An 18,236-nucleotide genomic window follows, 5' to 3' on the forward strand; every position below is an offset into this window, starting at 1 on the left:
CTAGAAACATATCCAAGTCCCAAGACATTGTGTCAGATGTGAGTGAGGCACACCCCCAGGCCCCAGTGTCCCACAGATCAGGGTCTCCCGGCTCCGTCTCCTCCCTGCCCGTCCTGCTCATCTTCCCAGGGCCAACTGCACAGTCGACCCCATTGTCCTTTTTCCTCTTCTGACCTGTCCTCCGCTCAGTGGCTCTGTCATCTCCACGTCTCTGTCTTGTTCGTGTTACGGGCTATGGATGGCCCCTGGTTTCTTCTACTTCGTGTCTCAGCCCCCGGAGACAGCTCAGGGAATGGGAAAGGCCCAGAGTCACCTCGTTTGTGACAAGCCCAGGCCTCCCAGGTCCTCACCTGTTGGAGAGGAGCCCCGGGGCGGGCATCCTGGGGACTCACGGCGTTTCCTGTCCTCAGGCATCTGCAGGAACCGCACCACACTCTGGAGGCCATGCTACGGCCCAAAGTCACCACGCTGCCAGGCCACATCCAGGCCGTGTACGTGCAGAACGTGGTCAAGCTGTACGCCAACATCCTGCAGCAGAAGGAGCAGGCCGGGGAGGCAGAGGGCGCCCAGGCCGTCACCCAGCTCATGGTGGACCGGCTGCCCCAGTTTGTGCAGAGCGCAGACCTGGAGGTGCAGGAGCGGGTAAGGCTGCACTCGGCGTTGGGCCGAGCCTCAGGAAGCCCTCAGTGCCTTTCTGTCCAGCGGCGGCCAGGTTGACGGGGCCTCCCTTCCTCTTCTGAAGCCACTCACTGAGATTCCTTTGTTGCCACTTGTGCCAGCTGGGGTTTGGGGTTAGTGGGACCTTTAGGTCAGGGGGACTGGGCAGGTCTCTGGGGTGCTGGGTATGTGGGGGTGCTGCTCCTGGCCATAGGAAGAGCCTGTTTCACATGCGGTGAGACAGCAGGTGTGAGAGCCTGGGGCTGGCTGTGGCTCTTTCTGGTGCCCTGCAGGTGACGTGGGTTCTGGGTTGAGCAGACTGTACACCTGTGCCAGCTGGTGCCCACCAGTTCCCAGGTCTCTGTTTTTCTGTTTGTTGTTTTGTTTTGTTTGAGATGGAATTTCCCTCCTTTGCCCAGGCTGGAGTGAAGTGACGTGATCTCGGCTCACGACAACCTCCACCCCCTGGGTTCAAGGGGTTCTCCTGCCTCAGCCTCGCAAGTAGCTGGGATTGCAGGCACCCACCACCACACCCGGCTAATTTTTGTATTTTTAGTAAAGACGGAGTTTCACCTTGTTGGCCAGGTCAAACTCCTGACCTCAGATGATCCTCCCACCTCAGCCTCCCAAAGTGCAAGGATTACAGATGTGAAACATTGCGCCTGGTCATCTGTGAGAGAGATCGGGAGCGGCATCAGCCCATCCAGTGGCTGAGGAGACCCAGCGTCAAGGCTGCATGGGGTGTGGCCCCGGGCTCCTCTGAGCAGTGGCATTATCTGGGGGCTGGCCATGATCCTTGGCCCATGGTCACTCTTGGAGCTGCCCAGCCTGGCTGTGTCTGAGTTGCAGCCAGCACAGAGGCAGGGAGCCCGCAGGGGCCGAACAAGGTGGTGCTTCTGGTGTCGGGGCACAGGCCTTATGGGAGGCATTTCTGCAGTGGGCAAAGCTCCCTGTTGTGCCCCCATCTCTGTTCTGTTTGTGGACTGGTCTTTTCCACCACTGCTTGTCAAGGATGACAATGGAGATGGCATGAAGGCTGGGCTCTCTGTGGGTACCTGGCTGTGCCAGAGGGCCCGCACGTCACTGTGCCAGGGGCTTAGCCACCCAGTGTCCCTGAGGGTGGCCAAATGGCCTTCCGGGCAGGTGCCAGCGGTGACTCCTGCGTCCCCCGCAGGCGTCCTGCATCCTGCAGCTGGTCAAGCATATCCAGAAGCTTCAGGCCAAGGACGTGCCCGTGGCGGAGGAGGTCAGCGCTCTCTTTGCTGGGGAGCTGAACCCAGTGGCCCCCAAGGCCCAGAAGAAGGTTCCAGTCCCTGAAGGGTAAGGATACGGGGGTGGGGGCATTGCAACCACAGCCTTGACGTGGTCGCCTGATGCCTGGAGGCACAGAGGGGGCTACTGCAGCCCTCAACAGCCAGGAGGGTGTGGGGCTGATTGGAGGCCTGGGGCGGGCGCCCCTCGCTGGACTCACCAGGGCTCTCACTGCTTCTGGGACCTGGCTGGAACCTGGGGATGCTCCCTGGGAGGTGGGCCTGCTCCACCCTTGCCATCAAGCTCTGAGGCAGCCTGAACCTGCCGTGAGGGCCCCACTGTGACCCTGCTGTAGCCTTCCTGGGTCTCTGCATCCTCTCTAAGGGGCAGTGACACCTGCCTCGCTGGCCCTGTGTGGGTAGCAGGCACCACTGTTTGGGGTCTCACATGGCCAGGCACGTGGTGAGCCTGCTCAGGGTGGGTGCCTGCAGGCGCGTGCTCGGTCACACACACTGCCTTGTGTGACCCTCCTGTCCGGCACAGCCTGGACCTAGACGCCTGGATCAACGAGCCACTCTCGGACAGCGAGTCAGAGGACGAGAGGCCCAGGGCCGTCTTCCACGAGGAAGAGCAGCGGCGCCCCAAGCACCGGCCATCCGAGGCAGACGAGGAAGAGCTGGCTCGGGTGAGCTGTTGGGTGCCCCTGGTGGGCCTTCGCCTCCTCCCTCCTGTCCCAGGGAGTCTTTGAGGCTCCTGAGTCCGGGGCTTGGTTCTGTTGGCTCAAGATTGTGCACCGCCGCCCTCCAGGACGCCCCAAGTGGGTATTTCATGTTATGGTTGAGTTTCATTGAGCTTCACTGAAATGGGGAGCATCTTGGTCGGGCGCGGTGCCTCATGCCTGTAATCCCAGCACTTTGGGAGGCCAAGGTGGGCATATCATGAGGTCAAGAGATCAAGACCATCCTGGCCAACATAGTGAAGCCCTGTGTCTACGAAAAATACAAAAATTGGCTGGGTGCAGTGGCTCACACCTGTAATCCCAGCACTTTGGGAGGCTGAGGCGGGCGAATCACAAGGTCAGGAGATCGAGACCATCCTGGTTTCAGTGAAACCCCGTCTCTACAAAAAATACAAAAAATTAGCCGGGCGTGGTGGCGGGTACCTGTAGCCCCAGCTACTGGGGAGGCTGAGGTAGGAGAATGGCATGAACCCAGGAGGCAGAGCTTGCAGTGAGCTGAGATCACGCCACTGCACTCCAGCCTGGGTGACAGAGCGAGACTCCATCTCAAAAAAAATAAAATAAAATACAAAAATTAGCTGGGTGCGGTGGCGGGCACCTGTAATCCCAGCTACTCAGGAGACTGAGGCAATAGAATTGCTTGAACCGGCCGGGCGCAGTGGCTCAAGCCTGTAATCCCAGCACTTTGGGAGGCCGAGACAGGCGGATCACGAGGTCAGGAGATTGAGACCATCCTGGCTAGCACGGTGAAACCCCGTCTCTACTAAAAAATACAAAAAAATTAGCCAGGCAAGGTGGCGGGCGCCTGTAGTCCCAGCTACTCGGGAGGCTGAGGCAGGAGAATGGTGTAAACATGGGAGGCGGAGCTTGCAGTGAGCTGAGATCTGGCCACTGCACTCCCGCCTGGGCGACAGAGCGAGACTCTGTCTCAAAAAAAAAAAAAAAAAAAAAGAATTGCTTGAACCCGGGAGGCAGAGGTTGCAGTGAGATCATGCCATTGTACTCCTGCAGCCTGGGTGACAGAGCAAGACTCCATTTCAAAAAAAAAAAGACATGGGGGACAGCTTCTCTAGATCCAGGAGCCCCCCTGAGGAGAACTCCATTAACCCGACCTGCAGCTGGGGGCCTGTGGGTGCCTGTGTGGGGCCCTTCCCTGAGCCTGCCATAGCTGCTGTAAGACACTGCAGACACGTGCAGCCCACCCAGACCAGAAGCTGGGGAAGGTGAAGGAGGCCCCTGGACCCCATCCTCCCAAGGCAGATGCAGCCCCTGTGCCCCGTGTGGGGCTCCACCTCGCCCTGCTCACCTGTGCAGAGAGGGGAGCCCCTCCAGCAGTCCTCTCCTTCCATCCTGCACCGACAGAGGGAATGCCCACGGTGGGCTGCGTGCGGGCCTTTGTGCTCCTGCATCCTCCAGGCCGTGCTTTCAGGCAGCCCTGGCAATCAGGAGGCCCTGTCCCGAGCTCAGCAGCCCCAGCCCATCTGAGCTGCTCATCAGTAGCCGGGTAGCCCAGGCAGGTCAGCGGCCTCCGTGGGTCCTGGTCCTGACCCTGGCAGTGGAGGCATGTGTGTCCCTGCCTCCCAGAGGGTTAGCGATTCCTTTTCTCCAATATGCGCTCTTCCCAATTGCGGGCCTTGGTTTCCCTGTTAGTAAAAGCTCAGTAGTGAAAATAGCCAAAGATCCAGCCTTCCCTGGTTGGGTGGCTGGTAGTGGGCGTCCATAGAGAGGTATCCTGCCCGCTCGCTTGGGCTCATGCCAAGTCGTGTCCCGCAGCGCCGAGAGGCCCGGAAGCAGGAGCAGGCCAACAACCCCTTCTACATCAAGAGCTCGCCGTCGCCACAGAAGGTGAGGCCCGTCCCCGGCTGCCTGTCCCTCAGCACCCTCTACCCTCACCACCCATGCCCTGTGGCGTCCTTCTGAGTTTCAGGTTCCTTCTGGAAGATCCTGGGAGTGGAGCTGGGGCCACACAGTGACTGTGCGGAGCCTTTGAGGGGCGGGTGCCTCCCTGTGGGCCCCATTCGTTTGAGCCTCCAGCCAGGGGCCTGTTCCGTGTGCTCGGCAGCCCAGCTGATGTCCAGCCCTGACCTCACGGTCGTGGGCAACCTGCTGCCTCACTCTGGGCTTGAAGCCGCATTACTTTTCTCATTTGAGGAGAAAACAGAATATTCAGGTAGAAAAAGTGGATGAGGATTTGCTACTCCCTGTGCAGTAGGCCTGCAGGGTCACTCGCGTGACGAGCTTTCCAGCCCTCACTGTCTTTAAGAGTCGGTTCCTCCAGATGCTCACAGTGCTCCTCGTGGCCCAGAGCCCTGGCAGGACCCCTGGCTCCTGAGGATGTCAGTGCTGCGTCACGCCCCCTGTGTCCCTGAGGCTTGTCCTGCCCGTGTGTCACCCCTCAGTGCGCCAGTAACGCCTGGATGTTGCTTTCGCAGCGGTACCAGGACGCCCCGGGCGTGGAACACATTCCCGTGGTGCAGATCGACCTCTCCGTCCCGTTGAAGGTTCCAGGCAAGTGTCTCCCGTGTGTCAGCGCCTCATTTGTCACATGGGCTGTAGGCCGCTCCTGCTGCCCTCCCCTTGAGCCCCTGGGACCCGGTGCTGACTGCCTGCCTGCTGCCGGCCCCCAGGGCTGCCCATGTCGGACCAGTACGTGAAGCTGGAGGAGGAGCGGCGGCACCGGCAGAAGCTGGAGAAGGACAAGAGGAGGAAAAAGAGGAAGGAGAAGGAGAAGAAGGGCAAGCGCCGCCACAGCTCGCTGCCCACGGAGAGCGACGAGGACATTGCCCCTGCCCAGCAGGTGGACATTGTCACGGAGGAGATGCCTGAGGTCAGCCTCGCTGGAGGGCCCGGCCCGGGGATGTCTGTCTGTCCGCACGTGTGTGTCCTGGGGCCATGCACAGCGGCATCTCCCCGTGGTCTTCCTTGGTGGCCAGGATGAGGCCCTGCCCCAGAGAGCCTAGGAGGAGAGGCGCCTCTGTCCTTGAGCGCACGTCCCCACGCACCCACCCCGGGGCCAGCAGCTTCAGAGGCAGATGCAGGTTGGCTGCGTCCTGGGGCCCAGCCGCCCTTGGTGCCTGGATGCTGAACGGAGCCTCTGGTGGAGCCATGTCACTGCCCGCATGTGCGTGTGGCCTGTGTGGGCGTGGCCATGACCATGACTGTCTCAGGCAGTCCCATTGCGTCCGAGATACATGGGGTTCCACCAGGCCACGGGCGCGGGTTCCACTGATGGTGTTCACCTCTTCCTGTCAGAACGCTCTGCCCAGCGACGAGGATGACAAAGACCCCAATGATCCCTACAGGGCTCTGGACATTGACCTGGATAAGTGAGTGCACAGGGGTTCAGGATGAGGCTGGAGGCCACAGGTGGTTGCTTCCCTTCCTCTCGTCCTCCCGGGCGGGGCCGGGCTCTGCAGGGTGGACAGGCTGGGACGGGGTGCAGGCGGGCCTTCCCCAGACCATGTCCTCACTGCACTGCTTTTGGTTGGCCCTCCCAACCAAGACCTTAAGTGTGGGCTCTGAAGTCTCCAGGCCTGGGGTGCTCAGAAGGTCCCCATGCCTCGACAGACTCTCCCGTGAGAGCCTGCAGCAGGCCGTGTTGGGCAGATCCACGTCGGACCATGGCTGGGGCCAGGGGCTGGAGGAGCAGGTCCCGCGCTGCCACATGCTTGGACACAGCATGTACTGGTGGTCCTGTGGGGTGGCCAGTGGTGCTAATGTGCGACCCGGTCATTCCCCTTTCCAGGCCCTTAGCCGACAGCGAGAAGCTGCCTATTCAGAAACACAGAAACGCCGAGACCTCAAAATCCCCCGAGAAGGACGTTCCCGTGGTAGAAAAGAAGAGCAAGAAACCCAAGAAGAAAGAGAAAAAGCACAAAGAGAAAGAGAGAGACAAGGAGAAGAAGAAGCAGAAGGAGAAGAAGGTAAACCTAGTGCCCAGGGTAGCATCCTTCTCCATTCCCCTTTCTTGCCCTGAACTCCCAGACAGCCTGGGGACAGCAGTGAGCTCAGGGGAAATGGCTGTGAGTCTGAGGCAGCGAGCGCCAGCCGCCTCGCCCTGTGCCCTGGCGGAGGGAGGACGCGTGGCTTCTGAGGGGAGTTGGCTGTGCGCTTGCGTCAGGGGAGACTGAGGAGGAGCCGACAATCCGACAGGCGAGCCGTGTCCTCACCTGTGTTGGGGAGCCACGGTCAGAGCTCAGTGTGGTCCAGATGCCCCCTCGTGTGCAGCTCCAGGACTGTTTCTGCAGCGTCTGTGTGCAGATGTTCACAGAGAGAAAGAAATGGGGTTTCAGAGGAGCGCATGTTCGCAGGGCCTGGGGGCCTGTGCACACCCACGTCAGGGGCCTTCTGACCACTGGAATGGCGCATGCCCACCCACAGATATGTCCCTGGCCCTCTTCTGGCAGCGAAAGCCAGAGCCAGCAGGGCTGGCTGAGGACATCACCATCAGCTCCTGGATTCCCAGGCTCTGCAAGGCCCAGCTGGTCCAGGGCCCTGGGGGCAGCAAGGGCAGCTGGCCCCTGCTGTCCCCTGCTGTCCCCGGCGCCTCTTCCCAGGACCATGCACTGCATTTGCTGACAGCCTGTCTTGTGGTTTCAGGCTGAGGACCTGGACTTCTGGCTGTCCACCACCCCACCACCTGCCCCCGCCCCCGCCCCTCCTCCATCCACGGTAAGAGACCGGCAGCTGGCCACTGCCGGCCTTCGTGTCTCCAGAGGTCATACCTGGCACTCAGGGAAGAGCCCTGGGGTCTCCTGAGGCCCTGTGCTCTCGCAGTCACTCTCGCAGCACTGAGTGGGGCCGGGGTCGTGCTCCCACGTACCAGTGGGCCAAGCAGGGGCCAGGGGAAGGGGAGGATGGCCAGGGCCTCTGCGCCCACAGGCTCCCTGTCACTCAGAGGGCACTGTGGCCTCTCAGGCAGGGGTGAGGGTGAGCTGAGGGTGTGCGGCATGGAGGCTGCCTGGAGTGAAGTGGAGTGGGGCCCCTCATTGCCCAGCATGAGCCCTGAGCCCTGGCTCCCTGCAGGAGGAGCTCAGTGTGAACGCTGTCACTACCCCGAAGGACGAGTGTGAGGACGCCAAGACGGAGGCGCAGGACGAGGAGGACAACGCTGAGGGGCAAGACCAGGACAAGGTGAGGCTGTCACTCCCCAGTGGCTGTGGAAGGCTGCATGCGCCCCAGCATCCCAATGTGGGGCCGGACAGCTTCCGCCACCCAGATCCCAGGGCAGCCCTGCTCTCGCCTTTGCATCGGACTTCTCACGGGCCTTTTGTTGTGGTTGTGGTCTTTTGTTTTTTTAATAATCTCCTTATTCACACATGGTTCATAAGTCTAATAGAGTTTATTCATTTAAAATATGTATACGGTGGTTTTCCGTATATATACAGCGTTGTGCAACCATCATCATCTCTGTCTAGTTCCGGAACTTTCCTTTTTTTTTTTTTTTTTTTGAGACGGAGTCTCGCTCTGTCGCCCAGGCTGGAGTGCAGTGGCCGGATCTCAGCTCACTGCAAGCTCCGCCTCCCGGGTTCACGCCATTCTCCTGCCTCAGCCTCCCGAGTAGCTGGGACTACAGGTGCCGCCACCTCGCCCGGCTGGTTTTTTGTATTATTTTTTTAGTAGAGACGGGGTTTCGCCGTGTTAGCCAGGATGGTCTCGATCTCCTGACCTCGTGATCCGCCCGTCTCGGCCTCCCAAAGTGCTGGGATTACAGGCTTGAGCCACCGCGCCCGGCCTAGTTCCGGAACTTTCCATCACCTCTAAAGAAACTCCATTCCCACCAGCCGTTACTCCCCATTCCCTTCCCAGCCCTGGCACCCACGCATCCTTCCTGTCTCTGTGGATCAGTGTGTCCTGGACATTTCACAGAAATGGGGTCATACACTGTGTGGTCTTTTGTGTGTGGCGTGTCACTGAGTGTGATGTCTTCAAGGTGCATCCACACTATGGCTTGGGTCAGAGCCTGGTTCCTGTTCATGGCTGGGTCATGTTCTGGTGCGTGGACAGGCCGCCCTGTGCTGACCCTGTTCCTCCACGGACGGGCCACACTGTGCCGGCCCACTCGTCTGTTGATAGCCACTTGGGCCGCTTCCACTTTGTGGCCACACAGTGTGCTGCTTCGAACATTTGTGCAGTGTGCATGGACGTGTGTGTGCCCTCTCGGGTGTGTGCGTGGGTGTGGGGTTGCTGCGTCAAGCGTGACGTCCTCACCGGTTGACCATCTATGGCTCCCTGGTCGGCAGGGACTGTTCCCTGAGCTGCTTTGGCGCTTGCCGCCTGCCGCCAGCCAGGGATGGCCCCAGCCTCTGCTGGGCTGGGTCTGGCCTGAGCTCATCCCGGTAGGCCTGAGGCGTGGCTGGTCCTGCCATCCCACCCAGACACGTGGGCCCCTCAGCCCGAGCAGCCCAGCCTGTGGCCCCGACCTCGCATTGTGAGGGGGGCGCGCTGGAGCAGCTTGGGAACTGAACCTGACCCTCCTCCTGCTCCAGAAATCTCCCAAGCATAAGAAGAAGAAGCACAAGAAGGAGAAGGAGGAGCGCACCAAAGGCAAGAAGAAGTCCAAGAAGCAGCCCCTGGGCAGCGAGGAGGCGGCGGGGGAGCCAGTGCAGAACGGCGCACCAGAGGAGGAGCCGCTCCCGGTGAGGGGTACTTCAGCGCCCCCGCCCCGTGCCAGGGTTCCTGGCGGGCTGCGGGCTGCTCCCCACTCCTGCGGCCTCCATGCGGGAGAGAACAGCAGATTCTTGAAGAAGCTGAGCCTGGCGGGAGCAGGGACCTGGCCCTGGCCTGCAGCCCCACATTCGGCACCCCCGCGGTGGGCTGTGTGGGAGACGGGCATCCCTCGCAGGCCCCTTTGAAGCCCCTCACCCCAAGCGTTCTTGGAGTCGTGGCATTTGACCTAGGGTATTGGGCTGCACTGGAGTCTTCGTTAGGACGGAGCTCGAGGCCCCCGAGGCTGATGGGCCTTTTCTCTTTCCAGCCTGAGTCCAGCTACTCCCTCCTCGCTGAAAATTCCTATGTTAAAATGGTGAGCTGCTCCCCCGGGCAGGGTGGGCCAGCCCTTGCTCTTTGGCGTGGGATTGCACAGAACCGGGGCAGCCCCCACAGCTCCCAGATGTTGGTGTACCCAGGGCCTGTGATCCCTGGCAGGGCATTGCTTGGGCAGCGCCTCTGGCTTGGGTAAGGTTAGAGACATGCCCTGAGCTGGCAGGAGGGCCCCCGCCATGCACTCAAAGAGCAACCACAGGAGGCGCCTGGCTGCAGCTGGGGGTCGCCTCTCCCCGTGCCTTCCTGTGCCCGTGGGACCCGTGCTGCCTCTGTGGTCACTGAGAGACAGGCAGCTGGGCCTGCCCTGCTTACATTGGCCATGCCCTGCAGACCTGTGACATCCGGGGCAGTCTGCAGGAGGACAGTCAGGTCACCGTGGCCATCGTGCTGGAGAACCGGAGCAGCAGCATCCTCAAGGGCATGGAGCTCAGCGTGCTGGACTCACTCAATGCCAGGATGGCCCGGCCGCAGGGCTCCTCCGTCCATGATGGTGTCCCCGTGCCTTTCCAGCTGCCCCCGGGTGAGCCCTGCCCCACTCACGGCCTCTCCTGGGGATTGTGGGAGCACGGTGGCAGCTGGTGGCTGCCCGGATCCACTGGTTCTTGTTGCTTCCTTCTCACGTTCCCTTGGTCCCCAGGCTGCACCTCAGTGCCTCCTCAGTGTCGGGGTCTCGCTGCAGCTCTCTGAGAAGTGTGATGGCCTCGGATAGACCTGGCTAGAGCCCCAAGGGCTGGGCTAGGGGCTGGGGCCTTCCTGGGTTCCACGGCTCCAGTGGCCGAGTCTGTCCTCTGAAACAGGGATGGGACCAGGTCCAGGCCAAACTGGGGACTCCACTAGCCTCTTGTTTCTGCTCCTGTCCCCTGGTGCTCCCTTGGGGGCTGAGCTCAGATTCCTAATCAGCCATCGAGGAGTTGGGGCTAAGGACAGACCCGGGGGCCCCGCCCATGCTGAGCCCCAGCTGCGTCTCAGGCCCCACTCCCCCTCTTCCCCGCCAGGCGTCTCCAACGAAGCCCAGTATGTGTTCACCATCCAGAGCATCGTCATGGCGCAGAAGCTCAAGGGAACCCTGTCCTTCATTGCCAAGGTATGCGGGGCTCCACTCGGCATCAGGGAGCCGACTCTGCAGGCTGGGGCTCCTCCTGCCCCATTCCAGTGGGTGTCCAGGTGTCCCTAGGGGAAGTGGGCCACCTGCCTGGGGAGCCCGGAGCTCTGACCTGGGCCTCACTCCCCACTCAGCTGCACCACCTTCCCTCCACTGCAGAATGACGAGGGCGCAACCCACGAGAAGCTGGACTTCCGGCTGCACTTCAGCTGCAGCTCCTACCTGACCACCACACCCTGCTACAGGTGGGGCCCGGCCACGCCCACCTCCTGCACCCCTCCGCCTCCCGCACCCCTCCGCCTCCCTCGACCTTACAGACACCTGTGCCCTGGAGACTGAGGCTTCTGGGCAGGACTTTAGAGACGGATTTGGAGGCCTGGCTCGTGGCTGGTGCAGGTCAGGCTGCCTGGTGTCTGCACCAGCTGGGGCCGCGTAGTTGAAGCCACAGGCCTGGCAGTGTCACCCAGAGAGGCTCTGGCTCCTGGCAGTCTTGGAGGCTGGAGGAGTGAGATCAAGGAGCCAGCAGCACGGGCTGCTCCTGAGGCCTCTCCTCAGCACGGCTTGGCGTGCGGCACTGCCTGCCCCCTGAGTCGTTGCAGGCTGTCCTCTGTGTGCCTGCGTCCTAGCCTGTCCCGCTAGTCCTTTCCTACAGGACATCCGTCCTTGTCAGAGGAGGGCCCACCCCATGACTTCAGGCACCTCTGTGACCTCTTTAAAGACAAGTCATTATCAGTTTCTGGGTGTGAGGGCTTCCACACACGAAAATAAGCCACATCTTCCAGGACCCCCGAGACCTCCCGGCCCAGACAGGCAGGAGGTGGCATGTGTGGCAGGTTTTGTCGGCTTCTGTGCCAGGGAGCCTGAGGAACCCGGCCCCACCGGAGTCAGCCTCCCTGTCCCTCCCACAGTGACGCCTTTGCCAAGTTGCTGGAGTCTGGGGACTTGAGCATGAGCTCAGTCAAAGTCGATGGCATTCGGATGTCCTTCCAGAACCTTCTGGCAAAGATCTGTTTTCACCATCATTTTTCTGGTAAGGAGAGTGAGGGGCTTTCACACGCGCGGCGGCTGTCCCTTCCTTTTGGAGCCGGGTCTGTGGCCCTCCCACCCAAACTCCCACCCTTTGGGATCCCGGGTAACTGGTGGCCCCGAGGCCTGGGAGCTGGTGCGGGGGCTGCATTCCCCACACCCCAGGCTTCCCAGGGCCACACCCTGCTCCTGCAGACCTGAAGCTGTGGACAAGGGCAGCCCAGGAAGGTGGCCCCTGCTCTGGGGGTGGGGCTGCAACCATGCGGTGTGCGGGGGCCTGACGCCGCCTGCTCTGTTGCAGTTGTGGAGCGAGTGGACTCCTGCGCCTCCATGTACAGCCGCTCCATCCAGGGCCACCACGTCTGCCTCCTGGTGAAAAAGGTGAGCCTTAGGTCACTGCACACACCCTGGCTCCCACCTCTCCTGGGGTCATGCCCAGGTCTTCATCCCCAGGGGTGAGCCTTGGGACTTTGAGGGCTCAAGGACAGTGATGGCAGCACCACAGCCGTGAGGCCCTCACCTGCGCCAGCCCCACTCAGCAGCGCAGACTTTCCCTCAGCAAGACGGGGCTTCCGCCTCCTGCTGTGCTGCTCACCCCAGGCTGACACATGGCTCCGGGGGCCCCCACTCCCACTGCACTCCTGCCCCCCACCCCACCCCTGTGCACAAGGCAGCCAAGGTCCTGGGGTCGGACTCTCCACCTCTCACTGCTGAGCTTCCAGAATGACTCCTCGCTCGCTCCGCTCCAGGCCTCCCTCTCCTGAGTATTGCAGGGTGGTTGTCTTCGCAGTGTGTCGACTGCCAAACTCAGTGTGTGACTGTTTTGTTGAGGGCTTTCGTGTGTGTATATGAGGAGTTGGGTCTTTAGTTTTCTTTTCTGGTACCGCCTTTGGTTTTGTCATCCAGTGACCTCATCAGACACGCAGGAGAGTGTGTCCTCTCTGTTTCGGGACAGACTGTGTGATGAGTGGCATTTTTTCCTTCGAAAGAAATGTGTGTACAGAATTCATCAGAAAACCATTGGGCCTGGGGAGTTCCTTTTCTGCAGGCTTTTAGCTACAACCGCAGTTTTTTGTGTTAACAGTTATAGGAATCCCCAAGTTATCGCTCATCTTGGGTGAGTTTGGTAGTTTGTACTTTTCAAAGAACAAGCGTAAGGAATCATCAGGGTCACTGAGCTGATGTGCGGAGCGGTGCGTGCCGCGGTCTCGCTGCTCCGTTTCTTTTCACTGCTCCTTGTGATGATCCTGGGTCACTTTCTGTTCTGATGGTCACGGTTTGTGTCTCTTTTTTCCTGGTTCTCCTGGGTAGAGGTTTGTCCATTTTATTGCACTTTTCAAAGAACCAATTTTTTTTGATGTCTGGTTTGGTTCCAGTGCCCTTCGGGAGCATACTGAGGATTTCCAGTTTGCACGTGTTTCTTTCGCTTCTCCGCCTTCTTCCTCATGTTCATTACTCAGCATTCCTCAGTTCCTAGAGGTCTGTTGTGGTTTTGATACCCTTGCTTTGTATTTTTATGTGTGGGTGTCCAGGGATCGTGCATACACACTTTGTTTTATTTATTTATTTATTTTTTTGAGACGGAGTCTTGCTCTGTCGCCCAGGCTGGAGTGCAGGGGCGCGATCTCGGCTCACTGCAAGCTCCACCACCCGGGTTCACGCCATTCTCCTGCCTCAGCCTCCCAAGTAGCTGGGACCACAGGCGCCGCCACCACGCCCGGCTAGTTTTTTGTATTTTTAGTAGAGACAGGGTTTCACCATGTTAGCCAGGATGGTCTCCATCTCCTGACCTCATGATCCACCTGCCTCGGCCTCCCAAAGTGCTGGGATTACAGGCGTGAGCCACTGCATCCGACCTGCCATTGATGTTCTTTTCATTCCTAACGTTCCAGTTTTCTCCTGGTTCACGGCCTTCCATGAAACACTCACTCCCCGTCGCCTCCCCAGCCCCTGGCACCCCATATCCTACTTTGTGTCTTGGTGAATCTGATGACTCTAGGGACCGCCTAGGAGTGGAACCACACGGGATGTGTCCTTCTGTGTCTGGCTACTCTTATTCCGCCTCATGTCCTCAAGGTGCATCCACATCGCAGCCTCTGTCAGGATTCCCTTCGTTTTCAGGGCAGAATCGTATTCTCTTGTGCGGGTGGACCGTGCTGTGTGTCCCCTCATCCATTGCTGCTCCCACCTTCTGGCTGTTGTGAATTGTGCTGCTGTCAACATTGTTGTTAAACAAATAACTGTTTGAGTCCCTGCCTTCAGTACTTTTGTTTTTGTGTTTTAGTTTTTGTTTTTGTATTTGTTTTGGAAATAGAGTCTTAACTCTGTTGGCCAAGCTGGGGTGCAGTGGAGCCAAGGGCTCACCACAACCTCTGCCTCCCGGGTTCACGCGATTCTCCTGCCTCAGCCTCCTGAATAGCTGGGATTACAGGTGCGCGTCACCTTGCCTGACTAATTTTTGTATTTTTAGTGGAGACGGGGTTTTGCCAGGTTGGCCAGGCTGGTCTGGAACTCCTGACCTCAGGTGATCCGCCTGCCTCGGCCTCCCAAAGTGCTGGCATTGCAGGAGTGAGCCCATTTGTTTTGAATATACACCCAGGAGTGTGATTGCTGGGTCCTGTGGTGATTCCATGTTTGAGGTTTTGAGGTTTTGAGGCTGCCAGACTGTCTTCCCCAGCGCTGCACCGTGTATCCCATCTGCCGCCAGGCAGGAGGCCCCATTTCTTCACCTGTCATTGTTATGCTGACAGCAGCCATTCTTTTTTTTTCCTTTGAGATAGAGTCTTGCTCTGTCACCCAGGCTGGAGTGCAGTGGCGCGATCTCAGCTCACTGCGAGCTCCTCCCGGGTTCAAGCGATTCTCCTGTCTCAGCCTCCCAAGTAGCTGGGATTACAGGCACGCACCACCTCGCCTGGCTAATTTTTTTGTATTTTTAGTAGACACAGGGTTTCCGGGGTTTCACCATGTTAGTCAGGCTAGTCTCGAACTCCTGATCCGCCTGCCTCAGCCTCCCAAAGTGCTGGTATTAGAGGCATGAGCCACTGCGCCCGGCTGACAGCAGCCATTCTGATGGGCGTGAGGCGTCTGGGAGCTGATTTGTTTTGCTGCTTTTTGGGTGTTGCGCTCTTCCTCCCCAGCCTGGGCTGCTGCCCCTCATGACCCGAGGCTGTGTTCCGATGGGTTCATGGCTGTTGCTCTCCTGCCAAGCTCACCACTCTGCCTTGTCCTGGCTGTTCTGCTGTTGAGCCCACACAGGGAGGGTCTGTTTTTCAGGTCTGAAATTCCCACTGGGCTCTTCTTGTATCTTCCATGTCTTTGCTGATGCCCTGGTGATCTGTTGGAGTGTTTTCTAAGAGCTACTTTAAAGCTTAGGCCAGCTGGGCATGGTGGCATGTGACTGTGGTCCCTGCTACTCGGGAGGCTGAGGCAGGAGGATCGCTTGAGCCCTGGAGGTCGAGACCAGCCTGAGAACGTGGCAAGACCCCAGGACTACAACAGATTTAAAAAATTAGCCAGTACTAAGAAATTAGTACAGCAAGCCTCTAGTCCCTGCTACTCGGGAGGCTGGGGTGGGAGGATCTCTTGAGCCCAGGAGTTCAAGGCTGTGGTGAGCCCTGATTGTGCCACTGCACTCTAGCCTGGGCAACAGAGTGAGACTCCAAAAAAGAGAAAAAGAAAACTTGTGTCAGAGAGTCCTAGTATCCATCCGCCTTGGTGTGCCGGTGGCCTTGGTGTTGGGGTCTGTGGGTTGGGGTCTTGATGTTGGTTTCTGCCAGTGGCCTTGGCATTGGTGCCTCGGCATTGGGGTCTGGACATTGGGGTCTGGACATTGGGGTCTGGGCATTGGTGCCTCGGCATTGGGGTCTGGCCGGTGGGGTCTCGGTGTTGGGGTCTGGGCGTTGGGGTCTGGGCGTTGGGGTCTGGGCGTTGGGGTCTTGGTGTTGGGGTCTGGGCGTTGGGGTCTGGGCGTTGGGGTCTGGGCGTTGGGGTCTCGGTGTTGGGGTCTGGACATTGGGGTCTGGGCGTTGGTGCCTCGGCATTGGGGTTTGGCCGGTGGGGTCTGGGCATTGGGGTCTGGCCGGTGGGGTCTGGGCATTGGGGTCTGGCCGGTGGGGTCTCGGCGTTGGGGTCTCGGCGTTGGGGTCTGGGCGTTGGGGTCTGGGCGTTGGGGTCTTGGTGTTGGGGTCTGGGCGTTGGGGTCTCGGCGTTGGGGTCTTGGCGTTGGGGTCTGGGCATTGGGGTCTGGGCGTTGGGGTCTGGGTGTTGGTGTCTTGGCATTGGTGTTTGCTCACGGCCTTGGTGTTGGGGTCTTGGTGCTGGGGTCTGGGCTTTGGTGCCTCAGCATTAGGGTCTGGGTGTTGGTGCCTTGGTGTTGGTGTCTGCCGATGGCCTTGGCATTGGTGCCTTGGTGTTGGCATCTGGGTGATGTGATCTTGGCATTGGGGTCTACCAACAGCCTTGCCATTAGTGCCTTGGCATTGGTGCCCTGGGGCTGGGGTCTTGGCACTGGGGTCTGCCAAGGGCCTCTCCGTATGAGTGGATTCTCCTGGTTTTTCCTTGGAGTCTTGTGAGCTTCTGGGCCTTGTTCCATTCTGTAGAGGACGTGGGTGGTCAGGTCTCAGCTGCAGGTGCCTCCTGCCTTCTGGGGACCGTGGCCCCAAGTGCACTGCCACCTGCCCAGCCTCTGTCCTCTCAGTGCTGCCTCTTGTCCCTGGCCTGGCGGGACCCGGCCGCGGCCTCTGGACTCAGTGTTTGGGCTGCTCTTTGGGGCGGGCTCCGTGGCGAGGGGCGGGCCCAGCAGATCCTGAGCCGCTGCTTTCCCATGCACCTCCCTCGCTGGGGCTCTGGTTACCCTACTCCGCTGGCTTCTTCCACAGTCGCTTCGGGGGCCCAGTGGCAGGAGGGCGGAAGGACAGACTGCTCAACTCACTGCCAGCTCAGGAGCTTTTCGGATTCTGGTCTTTGTCCCCAGCTGCCTCTGGCTGCCTCAGGGCCCTCAGGTGTCGGCTCCCACTTCTGTGTAGGCCGGAGCCCCTCCCATGGGACACCCGGGTGCCATGGGCCACTCCCTCACCCGAGCCCTTCCCGTTTTGTGTTTTAGTAATTAGCAAATTCGCAAAATTAAAAGGTCAGCACATATAGCTGTGAGGCAGTATTTGCACATAGTGGGTTTTTTTTTTTTTTTTTAATGTTTTTGAGGTAGGATCTAGCTCTATTGCCCAGGCTGGAGTGCAGTGGTGCAAACACGGCTCACTGTAGCTTCAACCTCCTGGGCTCAAGTGATGCTCCTGCCTCATTCTCCCACATAGGATCCTCCTGCCTCAGCCTCCTGCATAGGATCCTCCCGCCTCAGCTCCCCCGCATCGGATCCTCCCGCCTCAGTCCCCCGACATAGGATCCTCCCACCTCAGCCCCCCCGCATAGGATCCTCCCGCCTCAGCTCCCCCCGCATAGGATCCTCCTGCCCCAGTCCCCCCGCATAGGATCCTCCCACCTCAGCCCCCCCGCATCGGATCCTCCCACCTCAGTCCCCCCGCATAGGATCCTCCCGCCTCAGACCCCCGCATCGGATCCTCCCGCCTCAGCTCCCCCGCATAGGATCCTCCCTCCTCAGCCCCCCGCATAGGATCCTCCCGCCTCAGCCCCCCCGCATAGGATCCTCCCGCCTCAGTCCCCCCGCATAGGATCCTCCCGCCTCAGCTCCCCCGCATCGGATCCTCCCGCCTCAGTCCCCCCGCATAGGATCCTCCCGCCTCAGCTCCCCCACATAGGATCCTCCTGCCCCAGTCCCCCCGCATAGGATCCTCCCGCCTCAGCCCCCCCGCATAGGATCCTCCCGCCTCAGCTCCCCCCGCATAGGATCCTCCCGCCTCAGTCCCCCTGCATAGGATCCTCCCGCCTCAGCTCCCCCGCATCGGATCCTCCCGCCTCAGTCCCCCCGCATAGGATCCTCCCGCCTCAGCTCCCCCGCATAGGATCCTCCTGCCCCAGTCCCCCCGCATAGGATACTCCCGCCTCAGCTCCCCCGCATAGGATCCTCCTGCCCAGCCAGTCCCCCCGCATAGGATCCTCCCGCCTCAGCTCCCCTGCATCGGATCCTCCCGCCTCAGTCCCCCCGCATAGGATCCTCCCGCCTCAGCTCCCCCACATAGGATCCTCCTGCCCCAGTCCCCCCGCATAGGATCCTCCCGCCTCAGCCCCCCCGCATAGGATCCTCCCGCCTCAGTCCCCCCGCATAGGATCCTCCCGCCTCAGCTCCCCCGTATAGGATCCTCCCGCCTCAGCTCCCCCGTATAGGATCCTCCTGCCCCAGTCCCCCCGCATAGGATCCTCCCACCTCAGCCCCCCCGCATAGGATCCTCCCGCCTCAGCCCCCCCGCATAGGATCCTCCCGCCTCAGCCCCCCCGCATAGGATC

At 60.2% G+C, this 18,236-nt stretch overlaps 1 protein-coding gene across 2 annotated transcripts in view; it reads left to right on the plus strand.

Annotated features, from left to right (window-relative positions):
• AP3D1 (adaptor related protein complex 3 subunit delta 1) overlaps nucleotides 1-18,236 on the plus strand; it is a 56,275-nt gene that overhangs the window by 35,858 nt on the left and 2,181 nt on the right. Inside the window, exons 15-31 of one of the 2 annotated variants that reach the window (XM_050770053.1) lie at nucleotides 411-642; nucleotides 1,832-1,977; nucleotides 2,452-2,593; nucleotides 4,421-4,492; nucleotides 5,080-5,155; nucleotides 5,275-5,474; nucleotides 5,900-5,973; nucleotides 6,393-6,570; nucleotides 7,247-7,318; nucleotides 7,673-7,780; nucleotides 9,136-9,285; nucleotides 9,624-9,671; nucleotides 10,022-10,211; nucleotides 10,687-10,775; nucleotides 10,953-11,038; nucleotides 11,702-11,823; nucleotides 12,121-12,200. In XM_050770053.1, coding sequence (XP_050626010.1) covers nucleotides 411-642; nucleotides 1,832-1,977; nucleotides 2,452-2,593; nucleotides 4,421-4,492; nucleotides 5,080-5,155; nucleotides 5,275-5,474; nucleotides 5,900-5,973; nucleotides 6,393-6,570; nucleotides 7,247-7,318; nucleotides 7,673-7,780; nucleotides 9,136-9,285; nucleotides 9,624-9,671; nucleotides 10,022-10,211; nucleotides 10,687-10,775; nucleotides 10,953-11,038; nucleotides 11,702-11,823; nucleotides 12,121-12,200 — 2,065 coding nt within the window. Of the gene's footprint in view, nucleotides 1-410; nucleotides 643-1,831; nucleotides 1,978-2,451; nucleotides 2,594-4,420; nucleotides 4,493-5,079; nucleotides 5,156-5,274; nucleotides 5,475-5,899; nucleotides 5,974-6,392; nucleotides 6,571-7,246; nucleotides 7,319-7,672; nucleotides 7,781-9,135; nucleotides 9,293-9,623; nucleotides 9,672-10,021; nucleotides 10,212-10,686; nucleotides 10,776-10,952; nucleotides 11,039-11,701; nucleotides 11,824-12,120; nucleotides 12,201-18,236 lie in introns of those variants that run through there. The other variant, XM_050770054.1, reaches the window with a different exon arrangement.

Source organism: Macaca thibetana, chromosome 19 (assembly GCF_024542745.1).
Source record: "Macaca thibetana thibetana isolate TM-01 chromosome 19, ASM2454274v1, whole genome shotgun sequence".
NCBI lineage: Eukaryota > Metazoa > Chordata > Mammalia > Primates > Cercopithecidae > Macaca > Macaca thibetana.